Raw genomic sequence first — 22,779 nt, 5'->3', positions numbered from 1 at the left:
GGCTGAGGAGGGTGCGCCCGCCTGGCGGTGCCTGCCCGGTCCCCCGAGGCCGTCCCTTTCCTGCGTGCGAACGGGGCCTTGTCCGAGCCGACGGTTCGTCGGTTCATTGAGGCAGGGCACGGTGGCCTTGGGGCGGAGTGCGGGCCTGGGCCTGGTGGCCGAGTCCCTGACGCCTAGGGACTTTCAGGGGTGGGGGGTCACAGGCAGCGGCCAGCGCTTGCAGGTGGATGAGAACGATGCCCAACAGTAGTTTGGCAGTATGCTTTCACTTGCATGTTTCTTAGTATAACCCAACTGTCAGTAGTGTTTTTAAAGTTCCTTCATACTCCCACACTTCTCTAGAGGACCTTATTTTCTTCAGAAGTGCTTGTTTATATACAAGCTACCCTTGCTTATTTTGCTCTCCGTGTATTTTTGCATGTTCTGAGAGAAAATGATGGGCTTTTTTTTTTTTTTCTCCCTTACAAGTTGCTTTGCACAGAACAATGGATGATGAGGGGAAAAACTATGTTTCTGCAGAAGTGTCCGATGCGTTGGAATCAGTTTCTTTTCTGAAGGTAGTGGGTAAACCCTCACCTATGGAGTCAACAGTATTGCCTAATACAGAGGAACAGGAGGTGTGGATTGGTTTTGTAATGTGTCTTCTGATTATGCTTTTTTTTTTTTTTTAAAGCTTTAATTCTGGCAAGTATTTCTTTGGTAAGAACTGCTGTATTTCTCTGCTCCCAAGATGTGTTTGATGCTTCTGTTTACTTCTCATTACTTACAAATAGATCATAGCTAGTAGCAAATGCAGATGGTCAATGCTCATGATGTGTTGTGCTAAGCTTTTGAGAAGGAAGTAAAGGACTTCAGTAATTGCACTTTGAATGTAATGCGACTGTACTGGGTTTTTTTTTACTAAGCTAAAGAAGGATATAGATCCTTGTTGAAAGCTTGTTAGGTGCTTGGAAATAAAAATCTATAATGCTGTGCTGCAGTACACTTTTGAAGATAGCATAGCCATCTCTGCTTTTTCAGAATGGTAGGTTTCCTGATTGAGTTCCCTCAGGTGACTTAGTTGTGTATGATTAGTGGAGTGCTGGTCATGGGAGGGCTGTGGAGACCTCTGGTAAATCCATCTGCTGAATGAACAAGTTGCCAAAGTAGGGACTTTGAAGCTCCGTGAGGAAAGAATGCTGGGATCCCTCTAGAAATCTCCCTGCTATTATCCCTTTACGTGGATGGGGAGACCTTTGTATAATGGTACGGAATGGAAAAGCCCACCTTAGCAACTGAGAACTATTTCATAGTTGTTGCTGTGAGGAAGATGAGGGGCTAGTGCCTGGATGGTGGTAATGAAGCGGCCTCTTGAGGCTAAGAATGTGTCAATCTATCAACTGAACATGCTCCATACAAAATGGAAGTGCAGTTCTGCAGAGCAGCTGTTAGAAAATACAGCTCGAATTCAATATAGAGGGAGACCAGAAGGTGGAAGCAGTGCAGTTTATACTTCCAATAGTGTGCTTTTTTTAAATCAAAATCTTGGCTTTGTTATAAAAGAATACTAAGGGGGGATGGGGACCAAAAAAAGGGTTACTTAAGGACATTAGGAGGTAAAGAAGCAAATGAAAGCTTAGGGTCTGAACTTCACAAGGAAGGAGAAAGTGGGGCAGTAAGATAAAATAGGAAATACTGCATCAGAGATGTATGCTAATATGATTTGGGGGTGTTCTGCTTAAAAAGTGGCCGTTATAACTGTGTATTTTTGTTTTTTAATGAACAGGCATATCAACCTTTGAAAGTCTTCTTGAGAGTGAGGCCCTTTTCTATAGCAGAGCTTGAAAACCATGAATCTCAGGTTAGTTGGAGAATTAAGAAGTAAGTTTTTCTTCTCCACCAAAGAACACCTAGTATTGTAAACTGGGACTTTCTTTTATAAAAGCCATGTACTGCTTCCAAATAGAATTAGTGGACACCTGCATAAACGTGACTTTTTTATTTTAATCACAATTTTTACTAATTTGCATGGTACAGACATGCACACCTGTAGCTCTGCAAAGTTCCACTGGGTATGTTATTTAAAAGTTGGTGTCACTCTTGACTCAAGAAACAAAGGAGTTTCATGGAAGAGATTATGCAATTCTAGTGTTAATTCAGGTATCTGACCCTTGAGTTTCTTTCGAATGCCTGAATAGTCTGCTATCTCGTCATGGTGACTTGCTGCTCATACTGTCAAATTTTTCTGTAACCTCTAGGGTTTATACTGTCAGATTCAGATGCTTCAGCGTTTTACACAGACATACATGTGCACATGCAAACACACAGAAATACTCCTCCTCCCCTGGCTCCCCCCATTCATTGTGAATACTGATGCAAAGAATTCATTTAGCTGTCCTTGGAGGACAAGGTGTCTACAGCGTATCTCTCAGCCCTCCTGTTCGCAGGATCTCACAGGCTCTCTGTTAGACCTCTTGTTCCTGACCTGTTTGGAGGAGGATTTAATGTTAGTTCTGATTTGCTTCTTACAATTTGCTTTTTAAAAATGTGTTCTTGCATTTGATCTGCCAGAGTTGGAACTTCTGTATTTTTTTCACTTAGATTTTTTTTCCCCCCCTTCAACTTCCATTCACCTTTCCTTAGGCAGTTCTTGTTGAGTAGTATGCACTGCTACAGTGCTTCCAGTTTGCTATTATTCAGCAATCTGAGCTGGCTGTAAGGATAAATTGATTTACAAAATCAAATTGTTTTACAAGTTGTTTATCTCCGTTCCTCTTTGCAATGGGAAATTTTTGACTACCTGACCGTTAGTGAAACTACTTTTCTTAAAAGCAGGGAGGGAGGAAAAAAGTAAGTGTTGAAGTTTGGACTAGATTTTTTTAAAGCTCTTGTCTTCATGTAGTTCATGGTGAAATAGTTGATCTTCCAACATACTAGCTGTATAACCTGTTTTGCATGGTATGAAGGCTTTTTCCTCAGCCTCCAAAAACTATGAATGCTTGAAAGATCTTCAACATCTTCAATGTTTTCTACTCTTTTAACTATCACCTGAACCTGTGAGGAAGACGCTTGGTAACAAATGAAAAAAAAAAAAGCCAACCAAACAAAAACCCTTTCCCATCTCTATAATCAATGGGAGATCAACTTAATTTTATGTTCTTTTTTCTTCCCTGCCATGCATAATTTTCAGGAAAGCATCTTTGTTCCAAATATGCAACGAGAAAAGAAAACAGTAGAACCCAAGCCCTGTTTCTTATAGCTGTAGACTGATGCTTTAAATAGAGATGGGCAACAGGTTAACTGATCTGTTGTTGCTCATAGAGATAATGATTTATGCAAGTAAAACTTAAGAGCTCTAGATGAAATTCTGTACTCTTAATACAACTGCCAGTCATTCTCTGGAGTCACCCATGGGAGAGCAGGAAGTTCTGCTCTTTGGATATGAATGATGTGTACAGTGCCAGAAGTGGTCCAACTGCTGACAACTTACCTGCGGGGTTAGCTGGGGGAGACAACGAGAGTGACGTGTTACCAGCTGGATTCCAGCTCTGCAGATCTGACTATTTCAACGCCTCTACTCACGAGGATCTATGAGGCCAGTGGCAGCTGATGGCACATGCTGCTGATGTTGGATTCTTCTGTAGCTCTCTAGGATTCAGCACATCTGACCTGCGTTCTTGTTCCTGGCAATGTGGGAGGAATGTTAAAAGAGTATATGGATTTAGAGCCTAGGACAGTGAGCAAGTGATTGGTCTAAATTCAGTACCCAGCTTCTTAGAGCTTCTATACCAGTTGATAAACAGACTTATTAATTGAGACTCCTAGGAAGAGCAGTACTTCCTATGTACATGCTACACATGGATTATTAGCCTTACCAGCTCTGGCTAGCCTCTGAACATAAATGTCAGATTTAGTTATAATCAATCCTTGCGGCTGATGGTTCAAGACACTGTTAAGCTATACTGGTAGTTCAGTTTGTATTTTTGGTAGCCTGTCTGATGTAAAATAAATTTTCCTGGGATACTGCATTCTACATTCATCTAGTTAGTGAGTGCTAGGTAATTGCATCTCCCCTTTACTTAATTGAGAAATATCAGTAACTGAGCAATCAAATTACTTGAAACTAACTTAGTTTTCTTCATTACTGATAACACCATCTATCAGTCAAAGGATAATGCTTCAAACTATTTTACTTTATTTATGCTGGTCATAGCTTGTTTCACACTTGAAGTGATTGAAGTGGAAAACCAGTAGATTTCTATATAGCTTTGTTTTCATAGCTAGGATCGTGCAAGCCACAATCACAAAATACTAGGGTTTAGAAAATGTTTCAAAAAAAAAAGTTGCTGGAAGGAATCCTAGAAAAATTTTCTCTCTCTTAGAAAAATCTAGACGATTGCCTTAACTTTGTCTTTCTGGCTTTCATGTGAAGTGGATGTATCTGTAGTTGTTACATGCCTCAAGAGAGATTATGTGTAAATTTTGCAACTCTTTGTAGCTCTGATAAATAGGTGAAAACACTTGGGGTTTTGTTGTTTTTTGGTTTTGGTTTGTTGGTGGGGTTTTTTTTTTCTCCTCCAGATAGCTTTCTTCCTAAATAATTTTGTGTGGTGTTTTGGTTTACCTTGTCTTGTTTTTTAAGGGTTGTGTAACTATTGAAAATCCTCAGACAGTGATTCTTAATGCACCCAAAGAGTCTTCTGCAATGAAAAACAGTGAAAGAGGGATTGGTCATTCTGTGCACAGGTTCACCTTTTCTCAGGTAGGCAAACTTTTTTCTAATTTTTAGTTATATGTTTTTTTTCCCCGCTGTAATGATAAAAATTGAATTTTCTACTGTATCTTGCATTGTTATTTTTCTTCTTTAAACTACATGTGGTGGTACTTGCCTTAAAAATCCAGACTGCTTATTATTCACTGTTAGCCTGTCAGGAAAGCTGTATTACAATGGAGGTGCCTATTAGATGAGACAAAGAAGCTTCTTTGGTAGCTCTGTTGTTTTCTTTGATTAGATGCCACAGAAGCTTCTTGTAGGCACAAACTTACAGTGGTTCTGCTGTTCCTGCAGATGCCCTTGTCTGGGAAGTGTTACAGGAAATCACCTGTTTAAAGGGACTTATGTAAGCCTGTGTTTAGGGACTTAGTTTTGAAAGAATAGCAGCCTAACTGCTTAAACCTTCCATACTGGAAGTAAGTTTCTTAACTCTGTTACCTACTGCAAGAACTTCTGTTCTTACAGCATCAAAACATAAACAGCTCCAGGCGTTGAGTCATTTAGACTATTGTAATGCTGATCTTCTCATCAATTGTAGGTGACTGGTATGGAGTGAGGAGGGAGTTGTGCATCGCTAGCAGAGCTCTTGAAAGTATCCACTAAACAGGACGTGCTCAGTAGCATTCCGAGTAGTTTATTTTAGGAGTAGGACAATATTCAAAAATAAGTGGAAACCTGAGTGCCTTTCAGAATTAAGCAGGTATCCTATGAGAACCCAACAGAAAACATTGAATCAGAAGGGGTTCAGGCAAGACAGAAAACAAAGCTGGTATATCCTACTCAGCTTGCTCTGAAAAACTAGTCACTATTAATCAGTGCGTAATATTTTGACATATTAAGCTTCTTGGTGCCATTTATCACTCCTTTTGTTCTTTCTCTTCTGTTCTTTTTTTTTCCTTCTTCAAGGTCTTTGGACCAGAAACTACTCAGAGCGAATTTTTTGAAGGCTCAATGAAAGAGATAGTAAGAGCGTATGTTAATGGAGTGAATGGACTGGTGTTTACTTATGGGGTTACAAATGCAGGCAAGACATTCACTATCCAAGGTATAAAATGTTTGCCAAAAAGCATATATAACAACCGAGTCAAGATCCAATGAGAAGTTTGTATGAATGTCTACATTTTATCTTTTGTTACTTTTAAGGGACTTCAAAAGATTTTGGTATTTTACCTCGCTCACTTGATGTGATTTTTAACCACATAAGGGGAAGACATTACCTGAAGATGAACTTCAAACCATATTTGAGCAACGATGTTAAGAAACTAGAAGATGCACAAGTTAAGCAAGAAGAAGCCATAAAAACTGCTATTCTTGCATCACTGAAAGAGGTCAGTGACCAAATACTTCCTTGTTACTGAATGAAGCTTCTTAAAAACTTCTTGTCTAACAGACTATCTTTAATAAAAGCTCTGTTTCACTATTGATTCTTTAGATTTAGATAAACCTACAGTATGGATAGTTGGTGAACCTTGGAATAATAAGGCAACTGGCTTTTTTTTGGAGCTCAGGGTAAACTGGAAGAACTTTCTCCAGCAGGCAGCACACAGTTCAAACCAAAAACCATTGCAAAGCCAGGATTGCCATAGAGGAGCAGTTATGACACTGTGGTCACACTAGCCCTTGAAAAGTCTCTGAGAGCTGACCTATCTAAAACCTGCTTCTTGTTAAGTGAAACGTCTTTTGGGTCAGGTTCCCAGGCTGGATCTCTGGGCAATTGCTCAAATTCCAGTACTAGCTCAGGAGAGTTGATGGCAGTGTCTTAGCAGGGGCAGCGAAGAAGGCAGAAGAGTCCTTTTTTGTGGAAGACTGTCTTAAGGCAGATTAAAGAGTTGGTAAACCTGTGATTTATGTAAGTTCATAAAGAAACTTTTCTGATACAGCAAGTTGAAGTGAGATGCCACAAAATTAATTTCCTAAAAGGATTACAGCCTGCTTTAGAAGATTGTATGTATCTTTAACTCTGGTTTCTGAAGGTACAATAGAGGAGTCTTTACCGTGGCAGCCTCCTGTTCTCATTATCTAGTCATTTCTGTTTCCAGTGTAAATGGGTCTCACCAGAAAATGGGCACCCTTGCGTGTGTGACTGTTCTATACTTCTAAGCCCAGCTGCAAATTGTCACAAAATGTCTGGCTTTTTTTCCTTATGTTCAGAACATTTTTAACCTGAACTGTGAGCCTACTGCGTTTTGGGGTTATGACTCAAAGCAACTCTGAATGAATTCTGGGAAGTATAGACATAATGATTGACTGGGTTTTCTTTTTTCTGTGGTCTTTAGTTGTTAAAGTACTCCAGTTAGCTCTGAAAGAATATCCTTCTATGAATCAAATTCATATGTAAAGTTCCACTCTAAATTCTATTGCTTAATTTAAACTCTGCAAACAGAATTTTGTTTAGCTGAGTCTGGTTAACTTTTGAGGAAGGACCTCAGCTGAAAAATCTAAAAGATGCTAAAGATCACGTATTTATTTTGAGAGTGTCTTAAAAGCTTACTCACACTGTGTGTGTGTATGCACAGGGGTGAGGGTCTTGAAGAAAAATTGAGATGGTCAGGAGGATAGTAGGTAAACGTTTTAAAAAACTTTATGGAACTTACAAGCTTGCAAGAAGAAACAAGCAGGAGCTCAAGGTCTAGAACAGGAAGTCAAATATCTTATTTTGAAGATAACTCTATACAAATATTCCTTTCTGTTAAATCACCATCTGACTTTATTAATAGTTTAGTTACTGAATGTTGCAGTAGGTGATCTAGATGCTGATGCACTACAGTGAAAAGCAAGCAAGACTCCACCATCAAGAAGGAAAGGTAAAAATGCATCTAGAAAATAATACATGACAAGACCTTGCTTATGTGTTACAATGCGTCCATAGTGATAGCTAAGCTATCCCCAGTACTGAAGCTGTGCTTCTTGCTAGCTTGTGAATAGCATCAGTGTTCGGATGTTCACTCAAGCTTGTAATCTGAGAGCAGATACGGTTTGGTGGGCTTGGTTTTGGTTTACGTGGATTTCTGTAGGCCCTTTTCCCAGGCTCAGTTTACATGTCATGCAGAAAGAGCTGTTCCTTTCATTCTCTCAGTTTAAACTGCTCTGAGTTACTGCAATACCCTTGTATTTAATGTTCTACTGTTTATGTTCTTTATACAGTATTGCTGCAAAAACTCTTGCTTGGCATGGTTCACGCCCTCTCTTTCCTTCCTTTTACTTGTTCTATTCACTGGATTAAATACTGGTTTTTACTGGATTGAAAGCTGCTTTACTTGCATTCCTATTCCCACCTGTCCTCGTATTTGCTATTAAATGTCAGCTTCTGTCACTGGCAAACAATGTCAGTTCCTGTTCCCACTTGTTTTCAGGCAGTCATCTTCATGTTCTTTTCTGTATTTGGTCTTGTGATTTGAAGAACAGTATAACAACATAGCTAATTCGCTCAGTTTTGTTGAAATACCTTTACAAAAACTTATCATGTGCACAAGTACTGTGGTACTGGGTTTTTTACTTTCCATTACATTTTTGACATGCATAGATGTGTCGTGCGTGTCAGTCCCTTACCCTGCTTTAGAATCCTGCTTTGTACTTTACAAACAGAATGAAGAGAATCCTGCTTTGTACTTTACAAACAGAATGAATAGAATCCATGCTTGTGGTTATACTTGTAACTACTCAAGCAACATAAATGTATAGACAGTGCAGTCTTTGCAAAATGGTCATTTATAAAATAAATGACAATGAAATCATATGCTATTTATCTTGAAAACAGAAGACCTGAAAGTATGGCTTCATACTTTTCTGTTTGTAAAAATTCCATTTTGAATATACCAAGTGAGTAATACAGGGATCAGTAGACAATCCGTAATGAACTTAGCACTGCATTCTAATACCTAGAACATTAAGGTTTACTTCTTTGAATCTGTTCCCCTCTTCTGCTGTAGGATGACCCTCTATCAGGATTGGGTTTTGGGAAATCAGGGTGAATGTCCTAATGAAAATTTATATCAGTGTATAAAATACGGGGAGGGAGGTAGTACGTGGAGATGTTGGAATCTCTAAATAGTGGGAGTTGCTACTTTGTTACACCAGTTTTCCTAGGGGTAATTTGAAGCCTATGCTTTGACAAGTCTTGGCAGGTTTTTAAATAATTTTGTTGATGTAAAGAAATTCAGCAAATATGTGTACTTAAAGAAACTGTGCTGTTATCTGTCCAGGATTTTTAATGGCCTTTTAATTCAGTCTGAATTAAACCAACATAGACTGTTGGTTTATCAGATCTTTAAGTCCTTTATGAAGCTATCATTTCACTCTGAGGTCTTAAAGTAAGTTTGACTCAAACTCTCACAGATGTAACACAAGCCTGTGATTTGCAAAAGTGATTGGCAACAAGCAAGCGAATTAGGAATCTCTGCTCCTTTAGTCTGTCTTTTGCCCACCACCCTGCCCCTGAAAGAAACTTACTTTTCCAGTTCTTTTTGTTGACTGAAATACTGTTCAGATTTGTCCAGTAGTTCATAAAGGCATTCTGGGCTGTCGCAGTCTGACAGAGGATCTTGGTTCTCCCAGAACTGTAAAGTAAGTCTCCTATGTTAGCAGCAATTGGTCTCCAAACAGGTTGCTGGGAGTAGCAGAGAGAAATAATTCTTGTAAAGGAAAGAGCATTTACTGATTTTTAGTTTGGTATTGTTAAAAACATTTCATTTGCAGCCAGAGTAAGGGTGGCTTAACACTTAATACTACTTCAATATTTAAATCTTAAATACTGGAATTACTGTCATTTTTTACTTCGGCTATTCTCATAGTCTGTTCATGTGGATGTAATGGTCTCTTATTTTCTCAAGGAGACAGAAAGCATCTCAAATACTATTACAAATATGTGTGATGTGGAGTCGGCTTCTTCCAACTGTACTTCAAAAAGTCTTCCTTCTGAATCACTAGGTAAAATAAAGTGGAAAAATTTTGTGGGGAAAAAAAAAGAATAGAAATTTAGGAATATAAGTGGGTAACTTAGTGGATTAAAAAATCTCTATACTATATTACAAAGTAAATAGATACAGTTTTTTAACCAAATTTTAATGCCTCAACTCAGGAGAAAGAGTAACAATGTAAAAATATTTTGATAGCTTTGCTCCTTTTGGGGGAAGAGGGAGGATTATTTCTGCAAAGCTAATGTATAAGCTGCTGGAAGCTTGTGGTAGACGGGGGCAATAGCTTAGAACTTGGGCATGTTCTGGTTACAGGTGACTGCTGAGAATGTTTGAATGTTCTTGGGTAAACTCAAAGTTATGCAGTATTGTGTATCTCATTGTACAACATAGATATATACAAGCCGCCTCCTTTTAGAAGGTTCTATATACTGCAATTAACATTTACCAATGAGTTGTTTGATCATTGAACTCTTTCTCTGTTTTGGGTTAGCAGAGAACAACTTTGTTCCACTTGACGTATATAGGACGAATATACACCAAAGAACACAAGCATCTGTGTGGATTTCCTTTTGTGAAATTTATAATGAATATGTGTATGACCTATTAAATATATTATCTACATCAAAAACTCAAAAGCGTAGAGTCTTAAGAATTTGCGAGGATCAAGGAGGAAATTCTTATATTAAAGGTAATAATATTGTTTTATGACCTCAGCAGTTTCACAGAATTTCTTTGATGATCGGAAGTGTATATAAAAGGTCTCTTTTCACAGACTTAAAGTGGATTAACATTCAGAGCACTGAAGAAGCCTGCAAAATACTAAAAATAGGAAACAAGAACCGAAGCTTTGCTTGTACTAGAATGAATGAGCAGTCAAGTAGGAGGTTTGTTCCTCTATAAGCATACTCTGTCTCTTTTAAGGGGAGCGAGGAAGGGGAGGGAGGAGAAGACTTTAGAATATGTTTGAAATGAGCCACTCTTCAATAATAGCTTAAGACTTTCCTTGATTATTCTGGTTTTATGAAATTCTTTCTGGAGGAAAGATAGGAGAGGCCCTATGACTTTAATAGTAGCTGGACTTGGGTTGCTATTCATGGCTTTGGACAACCAGAAAGATCAAATCACATTCATTTTTGAGTGCCAACAGGGCTATACATCTTGGCAAATGCTAATGGTGCTGAGTGGGAATGGCTTTGTGAGGATGTTGAAGGAAAAGCTGAATAATTCTTCGTCACTGACAGTATAATTCTTGGAAACCTGAAGACTGTCAGTAGGGGATGTAGGAAGGAGCGAGTCATGCAGTACCTTTCAGTGCTGCTAGATTATCTAGATGCTTTTAAATTGCTGTGTTCTAGCTGAGCTTACTTGGTATCTTAAGAATTAAGCCCCTAGCTCTTACCCAGCTCTGGAAGATGGGTTGGGGAGAATCTGGTTTGATGGAGTGGGAGGAAATAAATGGAGAAGGTGGTATACTTTCTGTTGAAAATGCCTTCTTACTTGATTTTAATGCCCTCTTATTAATTTGTCCTTTAAGTGTGGAAGGGCCATGTTGTATATTTAGCTAATATAATCATAGTGATACTAAGCCTGCTTTTTCTCTAAAAAGCAAGAGTTATGCTGTTCTGTATTAGCTAAAGACAGCTGCCATTAACTTTCATGCTATGATTCCACCTGAATTTCTCTCAGGCCTAAAGTAGTGCAGAAAAGAACTGTGTTTTTCTGGCAGAGTTTTGTGCCTAGCATGTCCTCCTTTTGCTCCAGAGAATATGCTGACTTCCACTTAGCTAGTTTCTAAATTGTGTTTTTGTTTGGTTTTGGTTTTTTTAGAAACTTCATTCTTAAATTGTGGGTTGGTGCTGAGGAGTAAAGCACTGCTTTAAATATATACTAGAGAAGTTTGTCTTTTTGTGCTTCCTGATTTACTGGATACACTGGGGACAGGGCATTTCTGGTTCTGGGACTTGCTTTGGTTTCAGACAGTATGTCCACTGCCTTTGTAGCTTGATATCTAAAACAGAATAACTGGATTTTCAGGTGTTACAAATTCAACCTTTCTAGAAAACAGAATAATTTTAAAACTGAACAAATAACTGTGTATGTTGAAGTAGGCAAAATTACAGGACTGTTGAACCTTAACTTGTTCCCTTCACCCCCATCTATTTATTTTTATTCTGAAGAAGTTAATTCTTCAGGTTTACTGAGTTCAGATACTGTCTAAAGTTTGTACATGAGGTGGCTACCTGATACTACTGATCTTCTGATCAGTAGGCTTAAGTGAACCGGCTTGTTCTTTCTCCAAGACAGCTTGTAGGCTTCGTGTGATATTTTTCCCTTTCCTGTACTGAAAGAAACGGAAAGTCACAAAATACAACTTTTATTGCTGCTTTTTGCTGCTAAATGAATGTATTGCGAAGTAACTAATGTAAATTAGTGAATTAATTCTTGTTCTTTCTTCAGTGAAACTTTCTGTAGTGTACAAATTTTACTTTGCTTCAGTGACTGCTTAATTTTCATAATTGTGGTTATTAAAAAGGACTTCTTTCCATTCCAGTCACAGTATATTTTCAATCAGGCTACTAAAGCTAACTGATGAGCATCAGCCACGTGTTCTTGGAGTTTCAGAGTAAGTAAATGCTTCAGCTGATTACCAGAATGTAAATATTTTAGAAAAGTTGATAAGGTGTAAGCATGCTAAACTGGTGAACTTTCTTTTAATAAATCCTGTGAGAGCTGAGAAGGAAATCAGAACTCCACTGGTTGCATAAAACTGACTGGAAACCTGATAGGGACAGGTGTAGAAGTGTTTCCCTGTCTCTTTTATTCTGTTAAGGTTTGGCTGAAGGAATGTGTTAAAACTCCGTCGATAATGTATAAATTGAGGGAAATATATGTATATCGTCTTACATAATGGGGAGATGGGGACAGAGTAGAACTATGTAATACCACACTATATATTCTGGTAATCAGAATTCAAATGGCGGGCTGATATATGCCAATCTCTAAGGTCTAAGCGCAGCAGCAAGTGCTGAAGAACACTGGCATAGCTTGCACCTTGGGTCTTTCTACTTTGGGACCAGACTAGAGTTTATGGATTGAATGTTTGTGGCAGCACATTTGATGTGCTCCTGGAATGCAAATTCAAGTCTGTCATCCAAAAAGAATGCAGGTGATGTGCTCTGGGACTGCTCCATGGTACAATCTAAACAAATCACCTCTTAGTGTAAAAACTGTTCTCCTGATCTAAAATGCTAATGTAGGTGCATCGTGTGAGAGCAGTGCTAAGTCCTTACACCTCTCTGTTCTTTTGTGATTTAGAGGAAGTGGTTTGGAGCTGTTTGAAGCCATTTAGATAGCTTTTTCGTTTCTCTTTTCCCTGATTAATTGTCCATTTAACTTGATACGGAAAAATGAGGACAGTCCTTGAACAGAGTGTTTTAGTTCAGTCATAGCTCCTACTGATTTCTCTCTTGTCTCTGCTGAGCAGATTTGGTAATAAATATACCTCACTGTGAGATAACACCTTTTAATGTCAGATGTTATGGTGATAAATACTCTAAGAAAAGATAACTTGAGGAAATGACTGTGTCTGTATTCCATGCTGTAATGTGTCTTGATGTATTCCCCTGGCAAAGCTTGCAGCAGCTGTTAGATGAAGACAGAGTTTGTACGTTGCTTAAGGAAGAAAAAAAGCTCTTCATCTTGTACTGAAAAGGATAAAGATCATAAGATCGTAGCCTTTCACACAGTTGAAATATGTGCCTTATTAACATGTGTAGTATTAACATGTACTTATTTCAACTGTGTGAAGGGCTATGATCTTACAAAGGTGTTACTTTATGTAAATATGTAAATAAATACTTTATGTATACTTTATGTATGTATAAGTGAGTAATAGTTAGGTTACATAAATTATCTAACTTCCAGAGATTCTTGTATTTCAAGGGATTTCTTTATATTAAGTAAAAGTGATGAAATTCCTTCTTTATCCGGGATAATTCTCTGATTGTAATCTATTGTACCATGAGGGACAACTCAGTGGCCTGAGCTTAGTAGCACTTAATTGCTGTAGCCAAAGAGCTCTAAGGTGATCTTGGAAGGACTTCTGGCCTCTTAACTTGCAATAGGAAACAAATTGTTCTGCATCCAAAAGAGGCAGACTGCAGTGTATTGAAGCTGACTACTATCTTGCCAGTGCTGGAACTGGTGAAAGTCAAAGTGCTTCTGTAGTATAGCCCCACTATGCGAAACTATTTCAGAAATTCCTCTTGTGTGGAAGCATGCATGTCTTGTCTTGTCTTGTCTGGAAGCATGCATTTTAGGATTGCAACAAAATTTGGGTTCCTAAACTGAATGCTTACAAAGTTTTAAATGAAGCCTACAAGCAGACTTCTTTGAATGTGCTGAATAAACTGTCTTAGGAGCAGCAATCTTGTTCAAGTATCTTTATATGCAGTGGGAAGATAGGTTAGTGCTGTTATCTTAAAAACCTTGTGTAGTGTGTTCCAGACAAAATGTCAACATTAAAGTACAACTTACTCTGTGATCTAGGTAGGCTGAGTCACTCATTTACACTTTAGACATATAAAGAAATAAGAAGACATGCAGTTCTATTTTCATACTGTTTAGAAATAAGTTTGTATGTGTGTCCTGGATAATTCTTTCATGCAGGTTGTCTTTCTGTGACTTGGCTGGATCAGAGAGGTGTAATAAAACACAAGCCTTTGGAGACAGACTAAAAGAAGCAGGAAATATTAATAATTCTCTTCATATCCTTGGAAAATGCATTGCAGCACTGAAGCAAAATCAAAATCCGAAGTAAGTGATAAGTTGTAAACAACATGCTGAGTTTTCGGTTGAAACCCTAAGCATCCGTTTATGTTCCTGCAAGGGATTCACATGGTCAGAGAAAAATACACATCTACAAAATCTTGTAAGCTGCCTTTTTTCCAGATGTCACTGGAAAGCCTGAAATGAACATTCTTTCTCTAAAACTGTTTTTTTGTGGAGAACAAAAAAAGGCAATTAGCAGCAAACTACCAAGCTTTTTTTCAGTGTGTGCATATGAGCAATGTGCTCTGTGTACAGATCTCCTGTTTTGTCCTCTTCCCTTCCACCTCCAAATTACACAGGTGGACTCATTTGACAGTTGACAGATAATCCTGTACTTAGCCTTTGGCTTGTTCCAGGATCTGTTTTGCAACACTAGGGAGCTGTGATGCAGACACTTTTTGCTTTTTTTACTTTTAAATAGTGTCATTTTTTGTAAGCTTATGAGATCCAGGAAAGACCTTGCTCTTTGATGTGAAACAGCTTAGGCTTAAATATGAGCATCCTACTGGATCTGTTTCCTGAAAGAGAAACAGAATTAACCTAAGTTACAGTATTGCACGGGCCTTTTACAATTTTTTGTTCCACAATTTTATTATTCTTTTTTCCATGAGGTTGAAGCCGAGCTATATTCCGTTCAGAGAGAGCAAATTGACTCGTCTGTTTCAGCCATTCTTTTGTGGAAAAGGCAAAGCTTGTATGATTGTAAACATTAATCAGCATGCTTCCACATATGATGAAACACTACATGTAATGAAATTTTCAGCTATTGCCAAACAGGTAAGAGTGCATCTACTTTCTCTGCTATTCTGCATTCTTTGTTACAATTGGTTTGTGAAATGATCCGGTTTTATGGACTTGAGTGTGATTAGGACTTTTGACGCATCATATTAATTCTTCTGCATATGGCTTCCCTCTAAAAGGCTTCTAGTAGTCTTGCCCATTCTCAAACCTACTAGTGGTGAGAAGTTAAGATAGCTGCAGCTGTCTGTGGCTTGTTCAGTTCTACACCACAGACATTCTGTGTAAAAAGTAGTCAGAGCACTTTCAGATATGACTGGTTATACCATATATCTGAGCAAATGCAAGATACTGATTCAAGCTTTTGATGAATTGTTTAACCTGTGTGCAGTTAAGCATCTGTTGCACAAGATGACAATTGTTCAAAACTTCTTGGACAGCTAGTAGTGGTAGTAGCCTCTTATTTTGTAGTCTGAATGAGATCTCTTGTGCCTGCATTGCTCCTATTTGGCAAGTGCAAGTAATTAATAACAAACAAAAATGGAAGACTTATTTGTAAGTTAATGCTTTAAGGTAGCGAGCTCCCCTCCTTTGAAGGCAAAAAACTCTGCTAAATGTACATGCTTTCATGCTTTTTCTGCTAGCTCTACTTGTCAGCCTCCCATTAAATTCAGGACTTGGGGTTGATGTTTGGTCTTAAATTCATTCAGCTTCCCTAGAAGCTGCTTCATGCAGGGAGTGGGATGGTGAGCTATACTGTTTCGTGGCATAAATAAAGTCCATTTCTAGTGTGGAACCATGGATTAGTTCTGACATGTTCCAAGTCTGTAATGGCATGTTTATTAAGATCTGAGAGAAAAATTTTTCTAATTCTGTTTAGCTGCAACTTTCGTCATAAGATAAGAGCATGCACTGAGGATCAGCTACACTGATACGTTGTCCTATGACATACATACTTAAAATCTTTATGTAACTAGCATGAATTGCTGAATCCTTGTCACAGTATTTCAGGAAGGAGCAAGTGTTTTAGGGATTTGCTGCTTTTTCATTAACTTTCCAGGAAACTACACCAACACCTAGACAAGCATGCTAAGTTTGTTAGTAGATAATTTTTCCCATTTTCATTTTGTTAGAGTACCGAAGTCTTTTATTTGTATTGATAGAAGTTTTTGTCTGTTAAAAGCCATGTAAAATTTTGTTCTTGTATGTTCTTGTAATCATTAAATATAGTATAAATACAACAACGCATTCATGCCACTTCTTTCTAGTATTCTGATATCTGCAATATTGACAGCACTGACAAATCAATGCATCCAACTCTGGATTTTCCAGGTAATCCAGACAATCCTACCCAAAAGTTTTGGTTACTTTCCACCCAAGTTAGTTGGAGGCGATGGCAAACCTATCATACACTTTGCTAACACATCTGTAGATGACTTTCCTGACAGTACTGAAACCTCCGTAGAAGAGGATGTGGACATCACCATTCTGAGTCATGAGGTAGATACACATCTACTCAAAATTGTACCCGAGAAATCCATTGCTATTAGTTCTAATATTAGAATCTTTTACCATAAGAGAAGTGCTGGAAGCTGTATCAAATGAGAACTGTAAGCTTCTGCTCAGTGTCAGGCAGACCTAGACTTAGTGGTCTAGTTCTGAGGGAACAAGTGTAGCTGTGGAAGGCTGCCTGCGGCTTTCTAGTTAGGTCAAGTGCTAAATTTGGAATTCAACTGATTGCTCAACAAGAAGAGTAAGGAAGCAGTATGTGTGTTTAAAACAACATTATTTAGTTGTCTGTGCTTTTTTGGGAACAGCAGGAACAAGTTAAGATGCAGCATTTTAAAAACAAAGCTATACAATCTAAGAGCAATAAACTGTAAAAATCAAGTAGGCTTTATGCTAAACGGTTATACAAATTAATATTTAAATGCCAAAACAGTAGTAAACTTTTTGATAGCAGAAACCATCAAGGTGGAGAAAGGTTGTCTTTGCAGTAGAAATTCATGTTTGAAAATATTTAACCTTTGGTGCAGCCCCCTTGAAAACATAGGCTTGTAGAAATGCCCTCTGTGGATGGCTGTCTGTATGAATATTTCGTTTGACATGCATATAAATGCGTTTCTAGCTTGTTTTCTGAATTGAAATATGTTAAATTTAGGATCTCTTGAAAACTACAGAGAACCTAAAGGAGAAGCTAGTTGCAGAAAGGCAAAGTAAACTCCTTCTGGAGGTGAAGATACGTAGAGAGATGGCAGAAGCAATGTTCCGACAGCTGTTGGAAACAGAGGAAGCCTGGAGGCAAGTCATACTGCAGTCCTCTTCAAGACCTAAAGGATTCCACAGATATAAATGCATACATTTTTATATATACACATATGTATGTATATACTTATATACGTATGTGCAAGACATGCATACTCATGTTATTTAGAGGAGTTAGGGCTGGACATTTTCAAAGCTTCTGATGAAAAGGGAAGAAGGAACATTAAAATAAACTTGTACAAATCAGCCTCTTCCCATGTACAATGAAAAAGTTATGCTGCTTTCTGTTGAACTTTTCTGTTTAATTTGTAATTACTGGAAATTGTCCTGGCTTGTTATTAGTGTTTAGCAGATGTGGAAGACTGTTACAGATACCTCACTGAGGCTTGTGATTGTTTCAAAACTTACACTTGGTCATGTTAATATGCATGCATGTGCTTAAGGTGGTTTGGATTATATCTCTTTGAGCTCTCCTGGATTCTTGCTCCTCGATGACTTATGAACCATTGTTAGCTTACTATCTCATAAATTACTGTGGCTGCTTGCATTGATGTTACTAATTTGGGGATTTTTTTCAAGTGTGTCCAGATTGCTCAAGCTGAATTCACTTCCTCTTAACTCTTCTTTTCTTGAAATCAGTTTCCTGCTGTTTGAATTGCTAACAGAGACTAACCCCAAGTTTAGTTTGGTTTAACACCTGCACTGACTTAAAAATTGTTTGGGTACCTTTGGCCGAACACATGAAACAGCAGTGATACTTTTTCGCTGAGGTGATGTTCTGTGTCACTGCTGGGCCATTTTTTCTTTTAAAACTGTGACAGGAGTAATATGTAATGTATAAAATAATAAGGCAAAATGAATTTGGCATTTATCTTTAAGGGCGGGGGGGGGGGGGGGGGGGAAACAACCACCCAATGTGAAAGGCACTCCCAGGAAATATGCTTCAAATATCAGGTCTAATTGGGTGTAGTCATATCTATCACTACATGTTGGTGGATTTTTTTTTTATAAAACTTTTGTTTGACAGATCTTAAGTATGTGTTCTTCTATAGCACTTTTCTTGGTATATGCCAAGTAGAAGTTAAGCCTTCGTGCACGTCTGTAGGATCACTGAGAATAAAAAGGAGAAAAGGGAGAAAAGTACTTCTTGGTCTCTTAACTTCACTATTTATGATTAGATGAGTAACTTTGATATTGCAGTTGAACACATGTAGTCAAATTGTAATAGCTGGAATGGTAATATATTAAATAAAACTAACACTTTTTCCTCAGCAACCGCTTGGAAGATATGAAAGACAGTTATGAAGAAAAACTGGAGAGCAAATTTGAAATGTATAAAGAGGCCATCAAGAAACATGCATATGTGTGTGCAATGGAACAAATTGAAGACCATTATGTTCCCATAGAAGAATTTCTAGCTGAACAAAAGAAAGTTGAGGTATAACTTGACTGCTGCTAAAAAATGCGTGCTAGCCTCTTAACTGTAAATTTTGCTTTTCCTTAACAGAATCATTTGGGAATCCTGAATGTAACACTGAACGGTCAAAATAACTAGCAGTTCAGCCTAGCTGTTCTGGTGTCCAGTGCTAACCATAAGGATAGAGATGTCTTCTGTCTAACACTACCTGTAGTGTATACCTAAACTTCCTGATCTTTGAGGACACAGTTCAATTAAGTCTAAGTCATCTTTATCTCTGTAGTGAATGATTGGAACACCTAGAGGGATGGTGTATACAGCAGTCTGGCTTTGTGGAGGTCCTTGGGATTGTAGTGCGTATAGAGTAAAAAGCTAGTCTAAAAGGGCTGGTGGGGAATTCAGTAGTATTCAGGGTAGCTATTTTAATAATAATGGATCTCTGCTCTGAAGGTCTAGAGGGAGGATTGTGGGATAAGAAACTGTGATGAGAAGTCAAACTTTATGCAGGAGACAACTTAATATCCTGAATGTACTTATACCTAGAAACTGCTCAGAGTTGGCATGAGTAAGTTGCTATTCTTTTTGCAACTGAGCCATGTTAGCCACGTGCAACTCTAGCAGTCTTTACTTCTAGCCTCTGCATAGATAGCTAAGTGCATCCAGGCAACAGGTGAGACCTGTGGGTCTCAGTCTTTTCGGAAGGTCTGTAGTGGAAGAACAGAACAATTGTGGTATACACCAGAGGTGCTTTCTCATTGCACTCTCCTGTCCAGGAACCGGTAAGACATCTCACTCCACTGGTAGGCAGGTTCCTTTCAAGGCATGAGGGAAGTGGCTTTCTGTTGTAGATTGTGATATATAAACATTTCTGCTTTTACAGTTCTCTAGTCAGGTGCTGACAAGCAACACTTTATTGTATAATGGCCTCTATTTTTCCAGCTCCTTCACGCTTGTCTTTTTTTCCCCACTTAGACTCTGTTTTTATGTTCGCGTAAGTCCTAGCTATACACTATGTTGGGGTGGAGGAAAAGAGCTTTAATAGTGCTCTCTGTATTTATAGCTGCCTCTTACACTAGCCACAAGGCTGCATAAGGGAAGATTCAAAGAACAAGATAGTCTTGGTAGCAAGTCGGATAAGAAACTGATGAAATCCCTGAGATGGAAAATTCTTGATTGACAAAGGAAAGCACAACATGAAATCTGAGCAGGCAGCTTCAGAGAACCAGAATTAAATTAATAGCTTTTCTTGATGGTGACTCTTGTTTGATTTCTCACTCTGAAAAACCGCCCTAGCAATCTGACAGGTACTGAAAACAAGATTGAGATTAAAACTTAATTCTATGAAATATGTTCTTCCTTATTTAGCAAGCTAACTGGCAACAGTGTTTAACACAGATACACTAAAGTTTCCTTTCTGCCATATAGTTACTTTTAATACAGTTTGGAAATCTTCAGACTGGAAGAGTTGACTCCTGTTTAAAGTAACTTCCTTCTAGAAGGTCTCATGATCTGAGTGTTATTCCTTACTGTGATTTCTCAACTATAACCATCACAACTTCCACCTGAAATGATTTTAAAACTGAATATACATGTGTAGTGTAATTGAAGGACGTGCAGTAGTGCATCAGGTTAAGCAGAAATTTAGACAAATTCTACCATGTGCCCTTCTTTTTTCAGGATAGAGAGAGTAAAATACTGCAGTTGGAAAGGCAGCTTGATGAACAGTCAGGGAGGCTGTTGGCTCTGGGAAGTCTGAATTCAGATATACTGGCTACTGAAAATAACATGGAACTCGGTAGGAATCTAATATGGATATTCAAAGTTCAATTTACTTTTGGTATTGTGTTTAAACAAGCAAACTTTTCTTTTGCCTGTAGATCTTATGAACAAGATGAAGAGAGCCAATGAAGAATTGCAGAAACAATGCAGAGAGAAAGAAGAGGTAGCTCTTGCTTAGTATTTAACAGATCTGGGGATAATGGTCCTGAACTCTGGCATGGTTCAATGCTTCAAGATCTGCACTGTAGACAAAAGCATGAAAATTTCCTGTAAATGGGCATCAGGTTTACAAAAAGCCCTTGCCCAATTGTGGATGACTTTTGCCAGAGATGGGCTGTGTTCTGACTTTACTCTAGTTTGTAAAGGCATCTACTACTGTAACAAGTCACATGGTGTGAGTTGGAAGTAGGGAAGTATGTATAGCCTTGTATTGGAATGTGTTGCAAACGTTGCTGCCATGGCCTCAGTGCTTTCCTTCCTGAAATGCTGCCTGATCGTGCACAGGGGAACAGTTACAGAATCTGGTAACAGTTTAGATCTAAAGCTGAAATAGTGCCTTAAACTAGTTCTTTCTGTAAGTACTGAACTCCACTATCCCTTAAACTTAAGTAAAGGGTAATGTCTCTGTTCTTCAAACAAGATCCTCATGTTCTGAATAGCGTATAGAGGTGGAAATTAGGAGCTTCAGGCTGTGTTATGGAAAACAAATATTAATTATTTTTAGGTATGCATTTTTAGTCTATACCTTGAATGAACTTCTTGTAAGGCCACAATTAGTTTCCCATGTTTAAAAAGGATGGGAAGAGACAAGCCTTGTTCCTTTCACTAATAACAAATAGGAGCAGGGGTTGGAGAAACAGTTCCAGCTGGTTCTAATAAACCATGTAAATGGAAAGTGAACTTAAATCCCTTTCTGTTGAGAAAGTGTACTCCAAAAATAACTTTTTCCTTACCAAGTTTAATGTCTCCTGTTACAGCCCTGGCATTTGTTTTCCACTCCTGTTCTTGAGAGTTCTACATAATTTTCCATTTCCTATGTCAATTTCAAATTTTGATGCTAGAAAGAAACTTTGGCTTTTATGCTTGATACGGGGATACAGTATTAATTGTTTTGTGTGGCTAGAAAGTGTTAGAATGATGGGATTGCTGCCTGGCAATAACTGAAGTGAGGGCAGTTTAAAGCAGTTGGTTCCATCACTGCATCCTTCTGCTGCTTTGCCTCACATATCTGTGCATGTGTGATGAGTAATTCACTACTTTTTTTACTTCCCTCTCATTCAGCCATTAAATACGGGCAAAGGTTGTTTTGTTTTTTTTTTTCAATCTAGATATTTTTCTCTCTAACCTTGTAGAAGTAAATTAATGATATAACATTAATTCTGCTGGTTCAGAGTTTCTTTTCCGTCTCAAGACTTAATCACCAATATTCCCACCAGAAAGGTGGGGTCTTCTGTTGTAACTGTGCTCCAGTTCATTAAATGAATAGTGTTAATGACACAAGAGCATTCTTTTAACTACCCTTTCTGAAAAGGAGCAGACTGTTCCAGAAGTAGCTTAGTCTGTGCGGCTGTTCTTTGATTGACAGGTGTGTGTAAATCTAGTAGCTTCAGCAGAACAGCCCTTAAATGCTCCAGCTGTATTTTATCACCAGAAATGATGGTTGGGACATAGGAGGTTGAGAGAAGCAGGCTTCATCTTCATTGCTTTGATCTTGCAGTTTGCACTGTTCAATATTAAACAGAAATTCTTACAGTGTCTATACGACTTTTAGTCATAAACAAAATTCATATGAAACATGCTGTCTTGAACTTCAGTCTGTATGGGTTTTATTTTCAGCTTATAAAATCTCTGAAGTTTAAAATACAAAAATTAAATGAAACCCTGCTAGAAGCTAATGAAGGCTACAAAAAAATGGGAGAAGAGAACAGTCAACTGAAGCATACAATCATGCTCAAGGTTTGTCAACAATTTAAAAGCAACTTTAATATGGCTTGTATCTATAGTTGTACTGGATGTTTCTGCGTCTTTGTACATGTAAAAACACCATTCAGTCTGAAGGGACGGGATGCCATCCAGAGGGA

General features: G+C 38.2%; 1 protein-coding gene across 1 annotated transcript; it reads left to right on the top strand.

Moving 5' to 3' along the window:
• Positions 1-485: 485 nt before the first annotated feature.
• On the top strand, positions 486-22,654 carry LOC104071758 (kinesin-like protein KIF20A; the record flags this gene model as incomplete). The annotated part of the gene is made up of 17 exons (XM_009574754.1): positions 486-560; positions 1,766-1,840; positions 4,622-4,741; positions 5,660-5,798; positions 5,897-6,081; positions 9,583-9,679; positions 10,160-10,357; positions 10,442-10,553; positions 12,221-12,292; positions 14,338-14,484; positions 15,111-15,276; positions 16,570-16,737; positions 17,399-17,538; positions 18,775-18,940; positions 20,597-20,714; positions 20,797-20,861; positions 22,535-22,654. Coding segments are annotated over exons 1-17 (2,163 nt in total), but the record flags the coding sequence as incomplete, so codon positions are not given.
• Positions 22,655-22,779: the final 125 nt, after the last annotated feature.

This window comes from Fulmarus glacialis, unplaced genomic scaffold, assembly GCF_000690835.1.
Source record: "Fulmarus glacialis isolate BGI_N327 unplaced genomic scaffold, ASM69083v1 scaffold17293, whole genome shotgun sequence".
Taxonomy (NCBI): Eukaryota; Metazoa; Chordata; class Aves; order Procellariiformes; family Procellariidae; genus Fulmarus; species Fulmarus glacialis.
This window is presented reverse-complemented; position numbering and strand designations above follow the sequence as displayed.